General features: G+C 43.9%; 1 protein-coding gene across 5 annotated transcripts; it reads left to right on the top strand.

Annotated features, from left to right (window-relative positions):
- The first annotated feature begins 208 nt into the window (after positions 1–208).
- On the top strand, positions 209–12470 carry FOXM1 (forkhead box M1). 5 transcript variants are annotated; one of them, XM_027633944.1, is made up of 10 exons: positions 209–326; positions 719–885; positions 1758–2354; positions 3699–3847; positions 4031–4243; positions 4662–4790; positions 5369–5413; positions 6355–6421; positions 6858–7039; positions 8209–12470. In XM_027633944.1, the coding sequence occupies exons 3-10, from the start codon at positions 1805–1807 to the stop codon at positions 9259–9261; spliced, it is 2388 nt and encodes a 795-aa protein (XP_027489745.1). In that variant the 5' UTR covers positions 209–326; positions 719–885; positions 1758–1804; the 3' UTR covers positions 9262–12470. The 5 variants fall into 5 exon arrangements, with proteins under 5 accessions (XP_027489745.1, XP_027489751.1, XP_027489738.1 ...); XM_027633950.1 differs by lacking the exon at positions 719–885 and having other exon boundaries at positions 6358–6421; XM_027633937.1 differs by lacking the exon at positions 719–885.
- Positions 12471–14960: the final 2490 nt, after the last annotated feature.

Here is a 14960-nt window from a genome sequence, read left to right as displayed (position 1 = left end):
GGACGGGACGGGACGGGACGGGACGGGACGGGACGGGACGGGACGGGCGCTGGGACCGACCCCAGCCCGACCGCTCCAGCCCGGCGCGTCCCGCCGGCCCAGCCGTATCCCCCGCCGCCGCCGCCCATTGGCCCGCGCTGCCACTGCCCCGCCCCCGCCCCGGCCCATTGGCCGCCGCCGGGACACCCCGCCCCCGCCGCCGCTCACTGGCCCAGGCCGGCACGTGACCAGGCCGGGGCCCCGCCGGGCGCCAAATTCAAACCGGGGCCGCCCCGGGAGTGCCGGAGCCGCCGCCACTTCCATCGGTCCTGTCCGCCCGGGAGCTGGTGAGTCTCCACCTGCGCCTGCCCCGCCTCCAGTATCCCCCTGCAAGGATCGGCAACCCTGGGCGGCCGCGCTAAGACCGTAGGGCGCCCGGGAGAGGGAAGCGCTTAGGCCCGGCCTGGGGCGGAGGGACCCCGGCGGGGCAGGCGGACTTAACGGCGGGCGCGGCGGCGCTGGGGCTGGAGCGGGCGGAGGAGGAGCAGAGAGCTCTTTAGCACTACCCTTCTCACCACCCCTGAGGCCTCGTGTGCACAGGGATGCTCCTGGGCCTTTACTGGTGGCAGCAGCTCCAGGCCTGTTTGGGAAGTGGCGCGCTCCTGTAGGGAACGCGGTCTGTTGGAGGCTGGCTAAAGGCTCCTCTTTGGGCGCTGTCTAACCGGGATGTCTCTTTAAGGGGGTGGAGCAGATCGCAAAGGGCCGTACGTGTGCCTGTGTGCCATGACCCCCATGGAGTGCGGAGCGTTCCCGTCGCTGCCGGGCAGCCCCCGATCCCGGCTGTCTGATCCCTGCGCGTAGGGCAGCTCGGTTTGTTTTTCGCTGGACTCTCTGCTTTGTATCAATGTAGGTGACTCTTACTGAGAATTTTCTCGTTTACCTGCTGGCCCAGTCCAATCTAGCAATGTAAAAGGCCTCCTTTTTTACATTAGAGATGCCTGGCATCCCTAATGATAAACAAGAAGTACAATTTGCGTGTTCTCGTTCTGTTATAGTTTGCTGTAAGACACAGGTTCCACCAAATTCTTGGTGGCATTATAAGCAGTATTCTCACTGCATCTTGTCCTGGAAACAGTATCTATGAATTTTATTTCCTCTGCTTCCTGCTTTATAGTCTAAATTGCCTATTATCAAAAAGTTTGACATTTAAATGTATACTGCCCAATGAGGAATTTATCTGGTTCTTGACAAATCTACAGAAAGAATGACTAGAACATTTACTTTACATCTATTTTAAAGCACTTAACTTCTGCTGCATTTATTGTGTGCTTTTGTAGTGTTTGGGATAATCTCTTCTTCCCAGATCTTAAACCATCTGTAAATTCCCTTTTCACTCAGGTTGTGTAATCTTCTATAAGAATCAGGACTACTACTTCTATGTTCTACTTTCTATCCATTCCTACTTGCTGGCTGATGCTGGCCAAGTCACATTATAACTAAGAATTTCTATAAAGTACAAATACACACTTTCCTCATTATTATGTACTTTGTGATGCAAATTATCTACTGTGCAAATATCCCTCCTGTCCTGCTTACACAAGGTGCAAGTAAAAGAGGTACAGTATGACTTTTCAGTAGCCTTGCCAACCTTATTAAACACTTTCGATTTTATTTTCCTTTTGTGTTTTTGGCTTTGTAGCAATTGCTGAGAATGTGTGCTCTGTGGGAGACCTGCAATGATTTGCTGCACTCTTTATGTTGTATCTTTTGTTTTACAGGATTTGTTCCTCTCCCTTTCAATGGAGAGTGACAGTATAGATCAATAATGAGGACCAGCCCTCGCAGGCCCTTAATTCTCAAAAGACGGAAACTGACCCTCCCACAGAAGGATGAATCCAGCACTTCAGCAAGAGATGAGAACAGAGGTCAGGATGAAAAGACTCCCAAGCAGGAGCACAGCCAGGAGGACCAACACAACAGACAACCCAGAGACAAAAGGGACGGTGGCCTGCAGAAATTCCCAGCAGGAATAAAGATAATTGACCATCCTACAATGCCCAACACACAAGTGGTGGCCATCCCTACAAATGCTGATATCCAGAGCATCATAGAGGCATTGACGGCAAAAGGAAAAGAATGTGGCAACAATGGACCCAACAAGTTCATCCTCATTAGCAGTGGGGGCACGTCCCGTTCAGCAGGTCCAGCACCAGCACAGCATCTCCCATCAGAGAAGAAAGCCAGTGCAGCAGTCAAGGCTGCAGATGGTCCAGAAAGGGAGAAGAATGTTACACAGACACCTGGTCTTGCAGGCAGGACAGCGCTCTGGCATTCAGGAGTTGATTCTGCAGGTGGACAGGAACAGGAGAGCAACAGTATGTAGTCTTTACCAGGTTTCTTTTGGTTGGTTGGTTGGCTTTTTGTCCTGACAGACAAAGAGATGTGAAGTGGGCCAATGAGTGTAGTGCTTGAATCTCGGTACGGAGTAACAAATAATATTTTGTTAATTACAAAGTAGCCTATAGATTTAATTCTAATAATCTACATAGCTTTGGATATCTAGTGAAATCTGAAGGATCACAGTGCATATGTTTTTAGTGGAAGACATCCGAGCTTCTGACTTGGATCTTGTGCTATGTCTTTCGGTTAGAGTCTGTCATCACCATCCTTGGCTTCTGCTTACTAAATTCATCCTTTAGCTAACGATGTTCTTGAAGCACTAGATCAACATTGGCCCTTTTTGGTTGAAAGCAGTAGTCTGGTTTGAGTGTTCATTTTTAAGGCTGCAGCTCTTTTCAGAAATAGGCAACTTCACATGAAATCAGGAATTCAAGAGTAATTCCTTCCACAACATTAGCATTGCAATACCATCTTTTACTAGTGCGACTAAATGCCTTCCTTTTGACAGTTGAGATGAAGGGTTAAGAGGGTTACTTGTAAGTAAGCAGAACTATGATAAGGGGTTCTGCACTTTGGTCACAATCCCATGCAGTGCTACAGGCTGGGCAAAGAGTGGCTGGAAAACTGCCCAGCAAGAAAAGGACCTGGGGGTGCTGGTCAACAGTGGCTGAACATGAGCCAGCAGTGTGCCTAGGAGGTCAAGAAGGTCATTGGCATCCTGGCCTGTATCAGAAGTAGTGTGTCCAGCAGCACCACTTGTATTTGGCACTGGTGAGGCCACACCTCGAGTGCTGTGTCCAGTTCTGGGCCACTCACTACAAGGAAGATACTGAGGTGCTGGAGTGTGTCCAGAGAAGGGACACAAATCTGGTGAAGGGTCTAGAGAGTAAGTCCTATGAGGAGCAGCTGAGGGAACTGGGTTTGTTCAGCCTGGAGAAGAGGAGGCTCAAGGGAGACCTTATTGCTCCCTACAGCTACCTGAAAGAGGTTGTAGCCAGGTGGGAATTGGCCTCTTCTCTCAGGCAACTAGTGACAGGATGAGACCATAGCCTTAATCTGTGCCAGGGGAGGTTCAGGTTGGACATCATCAAGAATTGCTTCGCTAAAAGGGTTGTCAAGTATTGGAACAAGCTCCCCAGGGAGATGGTAGAGTCACCATCCCTGAAGGTGTTCAAGAAACAACTGATCGCAACACTTAGTGCGATAGCCTGGTTGCCAAGGTGGTGTTTGGTCAAAGAAAGGACTTAGTGATATTGGAGGTCTTTTTTTTAACATAAATGATTCTGTGACTCTGTAATATGGGCTTGTTATCCCAACAGGCAGTGGTGAGACAATGAGCTCTGTGTTGGACAATAGTCTCACTAACATCCAGTGGCTGGGGAAGATGAGATCTGATGGGCTTAATCCCTCTTCTGTGAAGCAAGACACAGAGAAAGAGAACCAAATGCCTCTGCAGGAAAGAATCAAGGTAAGTAGGAGAAGACAACAGCATGTGGTAAAATTTTTGGTGAGGAAGTAATCTATGTGTATCAGAAGACTTCCAAGAACTAGGCATCACTGTCTCTAAGTAACCTGGGTTTGGCCTTTGCTGATTTGAATAGAACATGGAGGATCCAGGGATCATTCATGTGTTGCTCCTTCTGTCTCTCAGACTGAAGAAGAAGCTGCTGCTGCTATTCCTACTGCTGCTGCCTCCTCATCATGGCAGGATTCAGTGTCAGAACGACCTCCTTACTCCTACATGGCCATGATCCAGTTTGCCATCAACAGCACTGAGAAGAAGCGTATGACTCTGAAGGACATCTATACCTGGATTGAGGATCATTTCCCTTATTTTAAACATGTAGCTAAGCCAGGTTGGAAGGTAACAAGCAGGCCTTCAAGTTGCTGTGGGCCACAGGGTGATGTTATAAGCCTTCTGGATCAAAATGAAAAGTTGTTCCCCAGCCTGCAGAGCAAGATGGAAATTCATTTAAACATCCCACCCCAAATACCCTCCCATTCCAGATGTTCACTGTCCCACTTCTTGTGTCCCTTGTCTCATTCCACTTGAGCAAGATGATGGTATATTTGATCACTGGATTAAGAATAAGGAATTCAAGAGTAAATAGAATAAGAGACTGATGACAGGGTTGGCTGGGTATGCTGTGAATATGAAAGTTCAGTGTTGCCCACCCTTTGGAATCTAATCCCTCTGCTAAGGCAGTCATGTTTGAGGTAGCCCTTGCTGTGCTGATAACAAAACTACTGCTTTTCAACTCCCCTCACTTCTTTCTCCCCAGAACTCCATTCGGCACAACCTGTCCCTTCATGATATGTTTGTCCGTGAGACATCTGCTAATGGTAAAATCTCGTTCTGGACTATTCACCCTGATGCAAACCGTTGCCTAACATTGGACCAGGTATTTAAGGTGAGTTGCCTCATGCAAAGAAAATAGGACAGGTTATCCAGTTTCTAGGCAGATGCACCTTATTTTAACTGTAAAGTTGAGCTGCTTTGACATCAGCCTTTTCGTAGAAGCTGTATTCAGTCACTTCTCTTGACAAATAGACAAGCTCTGCATTTGAAAGAAAAGGTGCTGTGGTTGTGCTTTTGACCTGGAGCTTTTGTGAGACGTGTTCATTCTTCAGATGCTGTGCCAAATGTAATAGTCAGCTTGTTCAACTTCTTTCCATGGACCTGATTCAAATTCCTAATGAGAAGCTTTCCACTGAAGCCAACCAGATGTTCCTACGCTGTTTGATAAGTCAGTCATAGGATGGAATTCTCCTATCCCAACTAGGTGTTTTAGGAAGTATCATTTTGTGGGGGAAATAGAGCTTGTGAGTCTGGTATAGGTGTGTTTAGACTCCTCTGTATTTTCTGCTGGGTAGCCAGGTTGACTTTTGTTCACTCAGATTGTGCAAGTTTAAAATGACCCATTTGTCCCCCTCTTTGGCTGATAACTTCATCTTAATTTTTTTCCCTCTCAATGCCTTCTGCCACCAGCCGCTGGAATTGGGGTCACCAACATCGCCTGAATGCTCTGAATCAGTAAGAATTACCCTCTGGCTTGGGGCTTGACCTTCCATTCTCTTCTTGCTAGTCACTGAAGGAAAGGACAAGAGGCTTGGGAAGGGGGACTGGGTCGCTGTTGCACCTAATCATATAGCTCCATGCACACCCTTTTTGGGGAAAGAGGTTGAGCCAAAGGTTAACTGCCTTCAGATGATATGCTCTCTCTAGCTGGCAGAGCTGTACAGCTTTGAGCAACTTTGGAATTCTACTGCTGAAGTAGGCTGCAATGGTGACCAATAGGCTTCAGAGAACAAGCCCAGAGACTTCTGGCAAAATTATCATCTCCATGGCAGCAGTCCCAATCTGTTCTGGGGCTCAGATCCAGAGAGAATAAGGTTTCTCTGTGTCGCTTTTTCATTTTGGAACCCAGCTGCATTGTGACTCTCAGAAGGATGAATCTGTTTGCTGTCGCTCTTGCATTCAGCAGTTTTAACAGTGATGGATTTGCAAGTGTCCGGTCAAACACTTCTCTTGCAGCTACAACCCTGGCCTTCCTTCCATCTGCTCAGAATTCTGATTCTTCTGTTGCTTCTACTATGCCATTTGAACATCTACCTGGTCTATGGTTTGTACAGAGATCCCATATACAATAAAGCCATCCTAATCACTGTTCCTCAGGCTCTGAGGATGCCAAAACCAGGTCCCTTCTGTAGCAGAGTCTGCAGCTGAAGCAGATCTGTCTTTTTCTACACAGCCTTTGGTTGGCAGCTGGCTTTGGGATGATATGGCTGCAAAACAGCAAGCTGCAGGGACCTAGAGCTGACATGAGGGCTGGGTGCTAACAGCTGCTCTCTCTACATTAGCGCAGCCCAAAATTCTGGTTTCATAGTTCTAAATGAGGCAGAAGAATAAATATGGATTCTTTGTTTTAATCTCTTTCTTTTCTCCTTCTCTTTCTTGTTTCACAATGGCTGCAGCAGCAAAAGAGTCGTCTTCCAGATACCCTGAAGAACGTGGGAAGCAAAAGTGAACCCCAGAATTCACGTAAGCATCTACATCAGCCTAGGCCAAAGAGAATCAATTCAGTAATCTGGGACACTCTCTCAGATTCCTTTAGGAATACAAGTTGAATTTGTTATCCAGGTTTGCCAGCTTTTATGCTTCCTATTGTCAGGTCTGAAATTGAAGGCAGTATTGCTGTGTCTGAGAGAGGATGTGATGGGGAGATGGTGAGGATTGGGTATGCAAACAGAGTGAGAGCCCTAGCTTGAGGGCTAGGATCTGTATGAAGGACTATTTTCTTGTTAATGAGGCCTTCTGGCTTCATATTTGTATTCTCGAAGTTAGCAGAGAAGGCAGGTGAGCCTATCTGATTGAATGTTTATTTTGGGGGGTTTAGAAGGACTCTGTTAGATGCCTGGGTTTCAAGAGGTAGTTGTAGAGGATAAGAGGCTAGTGAGTCCATTCTTCTCCCTTTCAGGCCGAAAGATGAAGCCTTTGCTTCCCCGTGTCAACTCCTACCTAGTTCCAATCCAGTTTCCTTTGAGTCAGCCTCTTGTCTTGCAGTCTTCTATGAAGGTTCCTCTATCCATGGCACAGGGAGCATCCCTTAACAGCTCAGAGACTTTGCAGAGTAATAAGCGTGTGCGCATTGCTCCAAAGGTCGGTTTCTTGTTTTCCAAGGGGTTTTGTGTGGCTTTTTTTTTTGGGTGGGGGGTTAGGGGATAGGGTAGGAAGGGTGGGTGGGTGGGTGGGTGTTGTTTTGGGGTTTCATTTGTTTGTTTTGAGTTTTTGTGGGGGTTTTGTTTAGATTTTTTCTATATCTCTTGCCTCCAATAGACCTGTTCTTCATATGGTTCCTTTGTGCATCTTTTCTAGGTGCTCTGAAACTCCCAAGTTCATACTAATCCTTACTATCCTTTACTACCTCTAGGCTGACTATTACCTGCTAGTTTACTTGCTATAAGGATGTTTCTATAATTTGTCAGAGGAAGAGGCTTATCGATTGGTTAAAACAATTTTTCTCTACCGCTTGGATGTGAAGAAAAAAGAATGAGAGAAGTGTCTTTTTTCTGATCCTAAAACATTCATATTTTTGATAGCACTAATGACATGTAACATAAAGAACTTTTTCTGAAAGAGTACTTATTTCATGTAGTTTCTTCCCAGAGGTTTTCTGTATCTGATATTTACTAATTCAGTGAAGTTCCCAGTTATTCTGAGCTCAAGAAAAACAGCTATTAAACAGGTCTTTCTCTTGGCATCTTACTGACTGCTCTTGTATGCTTAGACATTGTAAAGCTTTAGCTTCTTCTATCAGATCTAACCATAATTCTGTTTTCCTTTGTGTGACTGCTGCTTTATGTCCTTCCCTGCTATGATTTATCTTTCTCCTGTGCTCTTTTTCTTTTGATAACCTCATTTTTTTCGTTTCCTTTTCCTTGGTTTCTGAGAAAGCTGTCCTCATTCATTTTGTTATTCACATATAGACAGTATAAGAAATCAAAGGAGTTACATTTTTTCCACAAACATTTGGCTCCCCTTCTGCCTGTACTCCTAGAAGTTGCTTATAGATGAAGTGTTGTGAAGGGAATGACTTTCAGTCTCTTAGCTAAAATCCTTCCCATGTGATCTGTAGGCTTCTTTCTGTTGACTTTACCAAGATCAATCTGTATCTGTTGTTACAGTTACTGCTTTCTGAAGATCTTCCTCTTACCTTTTTCTGCTGACCTTAAGTGCCAATCTTTCTTTTCTTCTTTCTACTATTATTTGCATTTTGGGTAGGTTAGATCCTTGCTTGCTGACTGCACGTCACTTGTGTTTCTTTATAGATGTCACTATCTACAGAAGAGTCACCCTCTTTACCCACGTCTGCTGTCAAGGAAGAGGGTCAATGTGATGAGGGTTTATTCTCCCCAGCCCATTCCCTAAAGGAGAACAGCTCCCAGCCTGGTGAGGAATTGGCTTCTTTCCCTGAAGGTGTCTGTATAAAGGAGGAAGAAGGCTGTCAACTGGATGACTGGCTGTCCCCATTTGCCTCAACCATAACAGTAAAGGAAGAGCCAGGCTTATTCCTCCCAGACTCATCCACAAAGGAGAAGAAACAGTTCACCACACTGAAGTCTCCACCTAGGGCTGTTTCTGACTCATTAGTTATAAAGAGGCGGGAAAGGCGGGAAATGGGCAGATCCAGAAGGAAACAACGTCTAGCACTGCCTTGCTCAGAAGAACCTGTCCTTGTTTTGCCAGAAAGCAACAGCTTTGACCGTTTTTGGTTAGGGGCAGACCGTTCCTTCCCACTGGAAAGCCAGCCTCTTGAACATGTATCACAGCTCAGCTGCTCGCAGGGAGAAGAAGGAGCCTTTAAAACACCAGTCAAGGAGATCTTCAGCAAACTGCCAGTTTCTTCCACTCCCAGCAAAGTCTCAGCCACTACTACCCCCTCACTAGAGGGCCTTGACCTCTGGAAGTCTGCTTCCTTAGCCAAGGGAAGTCACGAGCTGGACTTCAGTCCAGTGAAAACCCTTCAGTTGCCATTCACACCCCTCCAGGACAACCAGGACTTACTGGGTTTTAACAGCACACCCCTTAAAAACCCGCTCTTTGATTCGCCTCGGGAATTGCTCAATACAGAATCCAGTGATATGGCTCATGCCCCCCTCACGAGCTCTCCAGCGTTTGTTCGTGAGTCTGCTAAGCAATCATCTGCTGAACTGACAGCCTCTGGCTTTACTGAAAACCGGTCACTCATGGAGGGCCTTATCCTGGACACCATGAATGATAGTCTGAGCAAAATCCTTCTGGATATCAGCTTTCCCGGTCTTGAGGATGAAAATTTAGGAACAGACATTAGTTGGTCTCAGCTGATACCTGAACTGAAGTAAACTGGCCTGAGGGCTGAATTTGGCTTGTTCTGATGTTACAGAAAGCACTCTACATGAATGGGTCTCAGATGAGTAGTCTAAGACAACTCCTTTGACTAATTCCTGCAATAGGAATAATAAGAGGGTGTAACTGACTCCTGCTAAGCTGGGAGACAGGCCCATCAGCTGCTATGAGCTTCTTTTGTAAGATGCTATCGACTTTGTGTAGAACAAGGTAGAACTGCTCTAGCCTTGTGCTAGAGATAAGAATCCCTGGAGAGAGGTTATCAAGAGAACATCTAGGTAGGCCCTGAATGGCATTTGCTCCTCAGGGTATCAGAGGAAATGAACACACTCCTCAGTGTGTTCTCAGGAAAGAGCCTAGGAATCTCATCCTAGCTCTGTCTTAATTTCCTTTACTTTGTTCCCCTATTACTTAGTATCTTCTGTCTAGATTTAATGGGTGTAAATACTGTACATTCCTTAAATTAGCCATTTAATTATAAGAATAATTTTATTATTGTAGGGTTACGGGAATATTTTGACTGGTAAGGGATTGACCTAGAGTGTTGTCCGTATGTTCCACACCTCCTGTATTCTACCCTAAATAAGACCTCAAAGTGAGAGGCATGAAGTACTTATGTAGAAGAGCTCACATCAAGCCACATAGCTCTTTTGATTCCAGAGTCCTATTATGTACCTGGAGGACTAGGTAGAGAGACTGTTGCAGTAAGATGGACCTTTATTGAATGGTTAGAGCTTCTCTCATTACAGTCATCAGTTGAAAATGTAAAAAAGAACCTCTAAAGCAAATGCTGATATTTCCACTGTAAAGTGACCTCTGGAAATACAAGGTATGTGTGTCTCGGTTCAACAGAACAACTGTTCCCAGCTCTCTAGAACTTATGTCAAAGTAGGAAATTGCCATGGAGAAGATCTGATCCTTCTGCTTTCAAACATGGTGACTCCTGTATCTACATACTCAATAAAGCTTCTGTGGGAACACAGCTGAGTATTATCTGTACCCTTCTTAGCTGGGATTGGACCATAACATGAGCAACCAATTTTTGCACATCTCATGTGTGTGTGCTTTGTGATCACTGAGCAAGTGGTCACTGGGATGTTTTCAGTATTCCTCAGGCAATGTTGACCAAAACACATTAAATTTGGTTACTCAACCCACTGCTTCATACAATATACTTTTTCCTGCCATTTGTGGATAAATCCTGACTTTACAAGTCAGAAGCATACAATCTAAAACATCACAACACCACCAGCAGATGACTTTCTCTATCTTGTAAATGCAAAACAAATCTCAATCAAAACTCTGTATTTCTACCTTCCCTTAAAGAGATAAAACCAGTTTTAGATATGTGTGGTTTTCAGAACTGCAGTTCTCTTGTGTGCTTTTTAGAGGTGTTTGCCCTCAGAAGATGCTTCAAGAACTTTGGTTTAACGGTTATTATTTCAGTTTCTCTGGTGATGAGGCTGCAGAGAAGGCCTGGTTTGTGGCATACTTTCTGTTAGCACATCTTGTACAGCTGTCAACACTCTACTTGGCTTTCTCAAGGTATCCTGTCATCCTTTGATCTCACTTCTCGAGCCTGAGAGGATGTATGCACACGGCTGACATCCAAGAGCCAGCTATTTGTCTCCAGCAAATAATGAAATGTTCTTGTCCTTTGTGTCAATTCAAGGCAGGTGATCCCCTGCTGTCCCTATCAGCTGAGGTGCTTTGATAGCCACCTCACATTATGTTTTGAACATAGTAGTCCCAAAGTTTAGTTTCCCTTCCTGTTAAGTGTTCCAGTGAGAGCACTGCTAGAGGGCAGTTATATGAAAAAGGAGGGAGGAACAACAGAAAAAATTCCAGAATACTGCTCCCCAGCAGATTTCCCATTGTTTGGACCAACCTAGTTCAAAGCCCCTGTTGGTGAGGATTTAGTTACAAAATGTTTCTCTATCTGTGTTTGCCTTATATTCTGTCCAGATCCTTTCCTTAAGGAAAGATAGTTATCACCTGTCCTTCTGCATGCTCAGTATTTGGATTATAGTGTAGAGGTGTGATCTTGTAAGACTGTGCATGCTTCTGTCCCCCCTCTTTCAGTAAGAGCAGAGCCATACTTCTTGTCTTTTCATGAACCTGTTGCAGCTCAAGAGCAAGTGGGCACAGCTCTTCACACCCTTTGCATAGCAGCCCCCAGATCTTCTCTGAATGATGTGCAAGACTGCCCTTAAGTTCTGATAATAGAGAAGGCTGTTTAACACCTAGCCAGTAAAAAAACACATTAATTTAAGATACAATTTTTAAGAGACCTGGGACACACAAATCTACAGGGGGCCAGCAAGTGCTGTGGATGCTCTGGTCCTCTGAAAATTCTGCTCTACACCTGGCAGGAAGTGCAACAGATGCAAAGGGGAAGGTAATTCCCCTACATTGGTTGAGTGAGGTTTTTCCTACTATGTTACATAAGCTGAAAAGGACTGGATACCCCGTGACATGAGGTGAGCAAGGATGATTGCCACCTTTTTGATTTTGTAGCTTGGCTGGCAGAGGAAGAACTCGATTCCTTCCTCATACTGAAGAGAAGAAACCCCGTTTTACAAAGTAGCAGTCTTTTTGTGACAGTGTCAGGCCTTCATTTCTACCAGAGGGCAGAGTAGCTCTAAAGAAAGGTGAAAATTTCTTTTTTAGTGAAATATCTGATTTCTTCTCTAAAATGCAGTATGGACTCAGAGAGCACAATGACAGGCTTGAAAAATGTGAGCTGGTTCCTGAACAGAAATAGCATCTTTCCCCCCTCCCCTTTTTGTGACAGAGGTGAGCTACGACTGGATAAGAAGATATTCAGGGCATAACAAAGTATTAGCTGCCTGAAATTAAGAAGAAAATGTCCTGCTTTACCAGCCATCTCAGACTGGTTTCTTGCTTTGAAACAAGGAGAGTTTAGAATGTAAAGGCCACGAATCTGAACTGCTGATGCAGGTCAAATGACACATTTGTCCTTGAGTTTCAGCTATGACTTTCCTTGGAAAAATAAAGATCGTGAATACCCTGATATACAGCTTACAGACAATGCAGGCAAAGCAAATTCTATTCTACATCACAAAATCGGTGAGAAGTTGTTATATAGATCACACTGATGAACTGTTTACATAGAAGGTATATCATCAGAATTTATCCTCCTAATTTGCTTCCTTTTTTTTTTTTTAATGCACCCATTTCAAAACAAACATTTAATGACTTTATTTAGGAAAGTCAAGGAAAATGCCACAAATAATTATAAAAATACAGACATGGTTTTATGCTCCCCTCCCTGCTGTAGGTCTCTATTACCTTCTCATGGATGTATAGGAGGTTGCTGCCAATAGGGCCTTTCTTTATTTAGTTATGTAACTTGTTGAAGGTAAGTTTTCTTATATTCATCTGTGATTACAAGCAAAAGATCTACTCATTAGAACCATGATTGTTCAAAGGATGGACCAATTTTCCAACAAAAACCCCCCTCATCTTCATTGGACTTCAGAAGAATCTCTTAATATTGCTGGTGTTTTCTATAGAATACTGGTTTTCACTACCAATATGTTATCTTTTCTTAGTGTACTGTGTTTTTTCACATTTGATGCATTTTTGTGTAAATTTTAATAAAGACAACGTTTTGGAAAATACACAAGAGGCCAGAACATTCCATCTCAACTCTATGCATTGCCCATGAAGTAACATGTTTAGATTACTTACATCTTTTTTTTTTTTTGTATTCTGAATTCTGAGATTACATTTTTTCTATGCACAAAGTTATTCTGGATTGTGGAACCGTATTCCACCTGCAATTTCTGTTCTGGATAATGCATGTATATTGCAAAACCCTGAAACACTTGATTTAGGAGTGTCTATCCGAGTCTTGTGGTCTAATCTACCCTGAGTTATCAACACGCATTTTCCACTTTAAGGTTTGCTTTAGAAAAGTTTCTGTTTGGAGCAGCTAAAGTTTAGCCTGCTCTCATGGTTGTCTTAAAGTTTCAGACAATTAACAGTGTTTGATATATTTAGCATCTAATCCAAACCCTCCAGGAGGGGAAGAAAGGTCAGGAATGCAGCAGAACTGAAATCATAAAGCACATTGCTTGGAACATGTGGGATCACTGAAGATGCCTTCAGGATCAATATGGTTTTCCAAGTTTTTGCAAGTAATGATGTCAATGACACAGAATGGTCTGACCTGAGGAGCTCTGATCTGTCGCTAATTAGTTCTTGAGAGTCTGCACTCTGCAAGCATACCCATGGGACTGGTATACCACAGTGATAAGAGCTGTTTTGCTGTTTCCCATGGCTGAATCTCAGTTTTTATTTGTTTGCTGTTTTTATTAAAATCTTGGAGTCAAGAGATCATGAGATAATCTCAGTTGTCATTCAAATCATGTCAAGGCCTAGCCATCAAGAATGTAACAAACAGCTGGTGCGTATACAAATGCATCCTAAAGGCTAGGAAACCAGTATTTATAATCTAAAATAAAATTACATTGTTAAAGCATCATTGTTACTCATCAAATCCTTGAGGTGATAACACATCCCTCTGTCTTCCTGTCACTGCAGGTGCACTGTGTACACAAAACACTTTCTGTACTAGAAGTACTGTACTAGAAGTGCTGGGGATTCCATCATAAAATCCTGAATTGTCTGAGCAGTAAATAAAATATCCATGCTGAATTTAGCCTCAAGGTAGAGTCATTCTACTGAGGAGAGAAGGGGCAAGAAACACAGGGAAGGCAGTTCAAGCAGTCCAATTCCTTCTATAAATGAGAGCAGAAGAATGTTTTGCTCAGTTTAAAAAAAACCTTTTTAGCAAATCTTTTCTTGAAAAGACCTAAGGCCTCTCTGCTTTTGAAGGATTTTGTCAGGCTGTCCTTGACTTTGATGTTTCCCTTTTTACAAGCTGAATTAAAATGTTCTGGTTTTTGACTGTTATGAACATTCTTTAAAAAAATTATTTCACATCTTTAGCCCAGTCATAGCTGGCAACTAAAATCTGAGAAGAGATTTATTCAGTACAGAGTGTAATCCAGCACAGACCTACTGGAGTGTATGGGGATTTCTTTCTGAACCTGCTCTTCATGACTGTCAGCAGCTGAGAATGGCAACATGAGTGCTCGTGTCCTAGGGACTTGTACTGGGCTTCAGGGAGTGGATGATGCAAAGGGAGACCTTGATGAGAAGATGGTGTCTCAAAGAGTCAAATGGAGACAGGGTTCAGAAGACAAAGAATCACAGTCATAGAATCATCTAGGTTGGAAAACACATTTAAGATCTCAAGCCCAATGATTAACCTGACACTGCCAAGCCCACCATTAAACCTAAGTGTCTACAATCTACATATTCTTTAAATACCTCCATGGATGGTGACTCAACCACTTCTCAAGTGATAACCCTTTCAGTGAAGAAATTTTTCCCAATATCCATTTTAAACCAGCCCTGGCTCAACTTGAGGCTATTTGAGAGAACAAAGAAGAGAAGAAGGTTCAACAAGGACCATCATAGTCATAGATTCCATAGTCTTCATGTTTAAGGCTGGGGCAAAATGATCAGCTACCAGAGCAAAGCATGAGAGATGTGAAATACTTATTTCAGGTCTTGGGTTTGCCTGGTTCACAAGGAAAGGAGAAGCAAGGAGAAAATACAATGTGGAAAAGGTGACGATTCACTAAGCAGGACTGAGGTATTG

The sequence above is a fragment of the Corapipo altera genome, unplaced genomic scaffold, assembly GCF_003945725.1.
Source record: "Corapipo altera isolate COAL_440 unplaced genomic scaffold, ASM394572v1 0, whole genome shotgun sequence".
Classification (NCBI taxonomy): domain Eukaryota; kingdom Metazoa; phylum Chordata; class Aves; order Passeriformes; family Pipridae; genus Corapipo; species Corapipo altera.
Note: the sequence above shows the minus strand (reverse complement) of the source record. Positions and strands in the feature narration are given on the sequence as shown.

Excerpts from the sequence above, each read along its gene's own strand:
- FOXM1 (XM_027633937.1), top strand. The coding sequence starts at position 1,805 with ATGAGGACCAGCCCTCGCAGGCCCTTAATTCTCAAAAGACGGAAACTG. Across the intron at positions 3,848-4,030 it reads CTCTGCAGGAAAGAATCAAG|ACTGAAGAAGAAGCTGCTGC; the intron begins GTAAGTAGGAGA and ends TCTGTCTCTCAG. Across the intron at positions 4,791-5,368 it reads CATTGGACCAGGTATTTAAG|CCGCTGGAATTGGGGTCACC; the intron begins GTGAGTTGCCTC and ends TTCTGCCACCAG.